We start from the raw sequence: 8446 nt of genomic DNA, 5'->3' as shown, positions 1-8446 counted from the left end.
TGTTGGAAAGAGATGATTTCTAAGGTCCCCCGGGAGATGGCCGGCATTGTACCCAGCTGTCAGAGATAAGAAAGATGGGCACAAACCGACTGACACGAATGGCATTTTTCCTCCAACCCCTGGGCTCGGAGGTTGGATGCTGGCTCTGATTTGGCTTGCTGGGGACATTACGCTCTGGCTTTTCCCTGCTCGGATCGCGGCTGGAGTGGAGCACCCGAGCGCTGCTGCGGCCTTCAGCTGGGATCAGAGCGACTGCTGCACAGGAAAAGCTGCCCAGGCCGTGCCAGGGTACAGAATCACTTAGGTTGGAAAAGACCTCTGAGATCATCAAGTTCAGCCTGTGACTGCACACCACCGTGTGGAGCAGACCGTGGCACTGAGTGCCGAGTCCAGTCTCTCCTTAAACCCGCGCAGGGGCGGTGACTCAGCCCGTCCCAAGGCCTGCCCACCCTCGCTCGGACCGTTCCTCCCGGCCGGCAGGGGGCGCGCGTGCCCCGGGGAGCGGCGCCTCAGGGGCGGCGGCGCGGCCATGGCGGACCGGCTGACCCAGCTGCAGGACGCCGTCAATTCGGTGAGGCGGCCGCCGCCCCCGCTCCCCCGGGGCCGCGGGGCACGGCACGGACTGCGCGGCCTATGCGGGGATGCGGTGATGCGGTCCCCCGCCCGCAGCGCCCCAGCCGGGGGAACGGCCGCGGGGGTGGGATGTGCACCCTCCTCGTGGCGGGGATGCTGGGCGGGCGGGGGTCCGCCGTGAGCTGGAGGCGGCTGTAGCGATGGGGCAGGGTGATTAACGCGGTGTTAATTGGTGCCCGCAGCTCGCGGACCAGTTCTGTAACGCCATCGGAGTGCTGCAGCAGTGCGGCCCCCCGGCCTCCTTCAGCAACATCCAGACGGCCATAAACAAGGATCAGCCCGTGAACCCCACGGAAGGTGAGTCCGGTTTCCTGCGTCTCCTACGGCGAGACAACGTGCTTCGGTGTAGTGCGCTCGGGAATGCAAAATCCGGCCTCGGCAAAGAATTCCCCTCGTAGCTGGTGGAGTGATGGAGTAGAATGGATGTCGGCTGCACTTTCTGCATAACATTGTGACAGCAGAGTTGTGCTTGTTTCTAATAATTCTCTGAGTGATGGCCTGAGTTGTGCTGTGTTTTGTGCAGAGTATGCCCAGCTGTTCGCAGCTCTGATCGCTCGCACTGCCAAGGATATCGATGTTCTCATAGATTCCCTGCCCAGTGAAGAATCCACAGCAGCTTTGCAGGTAGGAGTTTTCCTAATTTCAAGCATCAGAACACTCAGAAACTTCCTCCTTTTCTCTTAAACACATTTTTTCATCTCTAAGCCAAATCATCACTGAAAAATTATTTTGGTACAAACCTGAATTTTTCATGAGGGTAGCCTTGTGAATATTTTGTAGGCTTAGTGGAAATTTTGAACTTGCATCTAGTTCTAAGTAAGATTATAATCAGTGACAATAATTTAGATTCCGTTTTCTGATAAAAAGTAAAAAAAACTAGGTGGTTTTGTCACACCACCACTATACTGGAAACTACTCACCCTTTTTTTCAGATATAAACAGAACAGATGGAACAGTACTGATGCTTTGTGTGTTGTTTTATTCTTTTTTTTTCCCTTAGGTAATATTTCATACTTTTTCACATTTCATTTTGTAGCCGCAAAACCAGCACTACAGAACTCTTTTGTTCTTTCATATTGTTTCTGGTTAGAATTTGCAGTCCTTGAAGTTCTTCAGCTCTGTCACAAAATAATTCAATCACTTTTCAATAACGAGTCTTCCTTCAAACCAGTCAAATTTGGATTTTATTTGGTTTCTTTTTTTTCTGTTATTTCACAGATTTTACCCATTAAAACCATATTTTATTTTTTTCTTTTTTGACTCTTAATGGCTGGATTTACATAAAGTGTTTTCTTTTTGGAATGCATAAAGGATGCAGAGTGCTGTTTTCCTGACAAAGTTGATGATCACCTTTAAGATCACCTGCAAGTTTTAAGCCTGCATTGATGGTCTGTAACCATCAAAAATGAATGTGCCAAAGAGAAATGACTTCGCAATGGCACCGTGTCTGGATTTAAACAAAGGAGGTTAAATTTGGGAACTTTGCTAGTCATGGTAATTGTTGTGCCCATCCTAATTGGGCTCATTAACACTAGCATAATTTCCTGTCAGTGCATTTTAAATAGCTGAAGACAGATTTCCTGTTACAGACAAATTCCAGTTTCTTCCATGACTGAACAGTGTCTGATCAAAGTGTCAGCTGGTGTGGGCAAAGAAGCTCCTTCCAGAAGGAGGAGCTGGTTATCCAGTAGGGATATGCTTTTCTTAGAGGTGATACTTCAATAGTTTCTTTCTGTCTTCATTAAGAACCTCATGTCACAAAATTTTCCGATACTTCCTGTCTAGTGTGGTTTTAAGATAAATTCGTTTGGATTCCAGTTTTTATTTTTATTTTCTGTTGCTTAGTTTGGTGCAGTATTAAATATTCTGATAGTCTTCAAAGAAATGGTGTTGAAGATGCTTGAAACAGTCTCAAATATGTACTATAGGCTTTGCTGAGAAGTGGTAGATACTACTTGATTAATAGAAATGTACTTAGGCTGATCTACTTTTTTTATACTCTAGTTGTCTTGGTGTATATTTCAGATCCAGAGTCTTGTTTTAAATGATAAAAGGAGCTGCTACATTAATGCTCAGCACAATTTACCTCCCCCTTTTGGTGAAGTTGACAGCACAAATTCTGCTGTAAGCTGTGAAGTAGTTGCAGTCAACTATTAAACAAGAGAACCTTTCTTTTTTCAGGGAGCACCAACCAGTCCCTCAGTATCCTTGAGTAGCAAAGTTGCTTTAGGGTTCTGTTGAGGATCGTTGCTTTTCCCTGTTGCCTAATATCAAAAGAGGAAACTCCTGCAACACTGTTAAAGTAGTAAAATAAAAAGCAGGCCTTTATTGGAAGGTTTCAAGTGTCCCAATGATCATGGACACACCCAGCATCGGAGTTCTACGATTTTATGAGTTTTGCAAATTAGCATATAAATATTGTACAATTAAAAGAGTTGTTGGTTACATAGTTTTCCTTGGGTTCTACCCCACCGGAGTTGTTCCATGTTGCCTTCAGCAGCTGCAGGATCAGGTCCAGAGAAGCTACAGTTACCAGTGAGTGGCATGGGACACCAAGGAGACGGGCTTCTGCTCAGGAAACCATTTATTCAGCTCAGGGACAAGCTCAGAGGCGGAGAGACCCGAACAGAGGCAGCGTGATGGGTTTTGAGGGACAGAACCAGGGTGGAGTTCAAGGTCAGGGACCACCAGGAACACAGCAAGGGAGAAACCCCAGGGACTCAAACCCAGTGAGAACCTCTGGGCTGCCATCCCACGAGGGGTCTGGGGTGGAGTTTCTTCCTGGGCTCGCAGGGCCTCTGAGGCAGAGGATGGAATTCCCTCTTGCCCACGCCTCTCACTTTAACAATGCTTATCTGAAATTAAATCTTTGCCTCCCTGGGTGGGGGCACCTCAGTTCCAGGGGCTTATTTGACCCCTGTCTTGTGTGTTCTCAGATTCTGGTTGGAAAACAAAACGTCCTGGCCGGGCTTCTTCTTCGTAAGAATAAGACCAAACAGAGGTCCAAGTATGCGTTAGAAGGGTTAACTTATTCTTCTAAGGGGAAACGGTAGGAAAAATACTAGGACTGGGTGATAGTAGCATCCAGAGCTGCGAATGTTTGAAAAATACATAAAAACACAAAAATATTTCGGTATCATCTCGGTTTTGCTTTGAAGGCTGCGAGCCTGTACCGGCTGGAAGAGGAGAACCACGAGGCGGCGGCGCGGTTGGAGGAGGTTGTTTACCGCGGGGATGTGCTGCTCGAGAAGATCCAGAGCGCCCTGGCCGACATCGCCCAGTCGCAGCTCAAGACGCGGAGCGGCACCCACAGCCAGCCCCTGCCCGACTCGTAGCGCCAGGGGGCAGCGCGGCCCTGCCCAAGAGCCTCAGGAACGCCTCTGGATACACCGGGAATAGATGGGCTGGCCCGGCCCTCCCGCGCCGCTGCCCCGCGTCGGGAGCGGCGGCTTTGGCACGGTTCGGCTGCGGGTTTTGTGTGAGAAACGCTTCTGCAGGGCTCTGTTCTGGATCTGTGTGGATGTGTGATGTGTGTTTCCTTGACTTAAAAAGAGCTTTCTGTTCACCAATATGACTTCAGTCGAATTTCTTACATATTAGAAGCATTTGTATAAATTAATCCCACTATGGTCGTGGTCTGTTTTTTTGTAAGCCTCAGACACATGAGTTGGCCAGAGTTCCCTGGAGACAGTACGGTGAATGCAGTGATGGTCACCTGTTTTAATTAACAGCACTAGTAATGTTGATTGACTGGTTTACCACCCTTTACAGAGCATATGAAAGGATGAGTAAACTCTGATGTTTACAGAGTGATTGTTCTTGTCATTGGCATTGTATTTACAAAGAAATAAACCTGCAGGTGTCTGATACTGACAGATACTGATACTGATTACTGTTTGTAATTCATGAATGAGCCTTTGAGTCCCTTGTTGCCACTGACACACCTGCTCTTACTTGCTTGTGCTATTTCTCTGCTTTTGCTGATATTCCGTATTCTCTTGGCAACTGGTGAGTGCCTCTAAAGCTGGCACTGATGAGGAAGCATTGGATGACTGGATAAAAATCAGCAGTGAGAAAACTGAAAATAGCTTATTACATAAAGTTGCTTTTCAGTGTAAGCACTGGCTGCCATATGAATGTTGTGATCATATGCAGCAAGATTCCTGTTGTCCCCAAGGCACTCTACAGAGGTGTTTTTATCTTCACACACTCGATCACAGAATGAATTTTTGCTCTTTGTTGTAGGACTACAGAAATACTAGTATCTCTTGATATTTAAAAAAAAACTCCAACACCAAACCAGTGGCTAATGTAGGGCTCAAAGCATGAGCTTGGGGTTAAACTTGGTCATTTTCTGTTGTTTTGAGTTACCAGCCTTGTTATTGCAAGATGTTGTTTGTTGGCAGGTAGCATCTGCTCATTTCCCAATCAAAGCCACCTGTTTCTTCATATTGGCTATACTGTCATTGACTTGAAAGTTACACATGTTGGTAATGCACCCAGACACTTCAGAGCAATTCAAAAATGCCTTTAGTGTACTGATCCTTAAGGAATTAGATGCAGCCTCACACTAGACTGCCCCAGTGAAAGAACAAGTGTAGCACAGCACCGTGTTTTGAGGATTAAAAAAGATAAAGGTGTTCCTGCCTCTAATACTAAAACTGGAAGTACTTAATGAAACTGGTCTTTCATTGCTTAATGATATTTTATGAAATGTGCATATCTGCAGTCATAAATTTAGTTTGCTGTTGTGAAACTCTTTCACTATCAGATTCTGCAGAAGGAAAAAAAGAAATAAAGAATATGTTGCTGGAAAAGGGATTTGATTTTCATAGAAGATTCCTTGTTACAGCTTAACATGTCCATCATCTCACACTTGTTAACTTGGAAACTGTGGAAGACTGTGTACATCTTCATTAACCACAGTTCATTTCATAGCCTTCTATTTTTTTATACTTGAAAACTGCTCTATTTCTGCAGCATGAGACTGCCTAACTGGGGAAGCTCTTTCTTCTAGTTGCTGTTTAAGCTTAACCAGAAGTATAAATAAGTTTATGTTTGATATTTTGACACTTCAGCTGGTGTAGATTTCCACCTGCTCTTTCAGAGTCTGCAGCTTGGTCAGCAAAGTGTGTATCTTCTCTTGGTCTGACACAACAAAGGCGGGAAAACATTGATTTGCTGCAGCTGTTTAATGGACAAAGCATTAGATTGGGGCCTGGAGATGTGGATTCCTTTGCCCTTTATCATGTGCTGATTTGTCCAGCTGCTGCTATTGGGGTTTGAGCATCTCTGTTCAGAACCCACTGTGTGATGGTAGTGATCTCCTTGTACTCTGGCAAGAATTGTAGGGCATGCAGGATTATGGGGTCTGGCTCAGTTATGACACTTCTACTTTTCAGTGCATTAGAAAAAATGGAGGAGTCACAGCATCATAGAATGGAATGGGACCTTAAATCTCATCTCATTCCAACCCCCCTGCCATGGGCAGGGACACCTTCCACTATCCCAGCTTGCTTAGAGCCACATCCAACCTGGCCTTGGACAATGCCAGGGATCCAGGGAAAGCCACAGCTTTTCTGGACAACCTGTGCCAGGGCCTCACCACTCTCACAGAGAACAATTTCTTCCCAATATCCAATCTAAACCTGCTCTCTGTCATTGTGAAGTCATTCCCTTGTCCTGTCACTCCAGGCCCCTGTCAAGAGTCTCCATCTTTCCTGTGGGTTCCCTTCAAGCACTGCAAGGCCACAGTGAGGTCACCCCAAAGCCTTCTCTTCCCCAGGCTGAACAATCCCAATTGTTCCCTCAGCCTTTCCTCCCAGCAGAGCTGCTCCATCCCTCTGATTGCCTTGGTGTCCCTGCTCTGGCCTGGCTGCAGCAGCTCCCTGTCCTTCCTGTGCTGGGCCCAGGGCTGGATGCAGCCCTGCAGGGGGGGCTCAGCAGAGCCGGGCAGAGGGGCAGAATCCCCCCAGCCCAGCACAGGGGGGTTCTGGGTCCCAGCACACATGGTTGGGGCATGTCCAGCTCTCCCCCACAGTACCCCCAGGTCCTTCTGCCGGGGCTGCTCCCTCTGCTAATTCCCCGCCTGCAGGCATTGTGTCTTCCCTGAGAAGCCTTGCCTGCTTCCCAAATTTTAATACCGGAAAGAGGGAGGCGGGGTGGGGGGAACAAAGTGAACACAGCAGCTGGTAACAAACATATCAGATAACCTGTGAGAGAGTTGCGAAAGGAAATTCAGGTTGAGACGAGAATTGATGGAGGTAGAGTACATGGGAAGAAAACAGAAGTGTTGAGCTATGGTTCTGCATGTTATATTGTACAAGGAGTACTGCCCAGTGAACAAATTGTGCTTTGAAAAAAGATAGTAGAGAGCATAATGGAAAATTCCTTTGAAAAACAATCTCAGCCACTTTAAATGAGCAGGAGCATCTCACGCTGAGAATCCATACAGCCCACTGGCAAAAATGTTGGAATCAATTTAGTAAATATAAGCAACTAATCAAAGCCTAGTCTTTACTATAAGCATCCATGCTTGGAGGAAAGGAACACCTCACAGCAGCTGTTCTCTTTTTGAGAGACAAGAATACAGAGAAATTAGTACACTTGTTTTTAAAGGTACTGGGAAAAGTTCATTAACATTACTTTAGCTTAACATCTATATGAAGTTATCTTGGCCTTTATTGCAGATAATCTTGCAAGATCTGGGAGCTTCTGCTGTAAGTGGCATAGAGAAAGTGTTTTGGTCATCCCCACAGACCTGATACCAAAAGATTTTGGGAGTTTTCAACAATACAGGCCAGAGACTGGCAGGCCTGAGAGCAGCTCTGCTCAGATGGAGCTTGGGCCTTGGCACACAGCAGGCTGAGCATGAGCCAGCAGCTGGCCCTGGGAATACAACAGGCCAGCAGCATCCCGGGCCGTGTTAGCAGGAGCACAGCCAGGAGATCAAGGAAAGCAATCACTTCCCTGTGTTCAGCACATGTTGGAGTGCACCTGGAATGCTCCCAACACCTGTGGGCCCCCAGGATAAGCATGGGCTGGAGCACATCCCCATGAGGAGAGGCTGAGGGACCTAGGCTGGGAACAGGAATGGCTTTGGGACACCTAACAGCAGCCTGCTCATGGGATGGCTTTGGGGACACCTAACAGCAGCCTGCCCACACCTATGGGAGCTTACGAAAAGACAGGGCCAGGCTGTTCATAGTGGTGCTTGGCAGAAGGAGGATGATGGTGGACAGAGATTGGAGCAACAGAGGTTCAGACTGGTCACAAGGAAAAGCTTTTTCAGCACTGGGACAAGTAAATTTTGCAACACAGTCCCCAGAGAAGCTGAGAATCCTGGGATGTTTTTCAAGACTTGGATGCTTAAAGCTCTGGCCAACCTCATTGACCTCACAGCTGACTGACCGCTGGTCAGGAGGTGGAATTAGACTCCTCCTGAGCTCTGTCTTCATCCTGTGGATACGAGACATATGCACAGCTTCATAAAGAACCAACAAACTGTTAAGGAATGTTGTGTCCCCATTATAGAAAGGCAGATCCGGAGGTCAGAAAACTTGAGGTATCTCATATCAGCCTCATTCCTATTGATGAGACTTTGTGATGTGCTGGGAGGCCACTGAGTTGACCTTATGTGTGGTGTGAAATTCCACGCTGTAGTGACCCAAGTTTCCAACAGGTGCCTTTGGAGAGTGTGATATGCAAAATCCACATCCTACACTTAGAGAAAATTGATCTGTCAGATGATGCTGACTCACTGTTAGACAAAGGCAGACTCCTCTACAGAAAGAAATTGTATTTGTGTTTTACA

General features: G+C 47.0%; 1 protein-coding gene across 1 annotated transcript; it reads left to right on the top strand.

Annotated features, from left to right (window-relative positions):
- Positions 1-460: 460 nt before the first annotated feature.
- LOC131592263 (mediator of RNA polymerase II transcription subunit 21) lies at positions 461-4252 on the top strand. The gene is made up of 4 exons (XM_058863663.1): positions 461-571; positions 816-930; positions 1157-1257; positions 3792-4252. Exons 1-4 carry the CDS (start codon positions 530-532, stop codon positions 3966-3968), a joined length of 435 nt encoding a protein of 144 aa, XP_058719646.1. The 5' UTR covers positions 461-529; the 3' UTR covers positions 3969-4252.
- Positions 4253-8446: the final 4194 nt, after the last annotated feature.

Source organism: Poecile atricapillus, chromosome W, assembly GCF_030490865.1.
Source record: "Poecile atricapillus isolate bPoeAtr1 chromosome W, bPoeAtr1.hap1, whole genome shotgun sequence".
In the NCBI taxonomy this organism is placed as follows: domain Eukaryota; kingdom Metazoa; phylum Chordata; class Aves; order Passeriformes; family Paridae; genus Poecile; species Poecile atricapillus.
The sequence above is the reverse complement of the archived record's forward strand: the minus strand, read 5'-3'. Positions and strand labels throughout refer to the sequence as shown.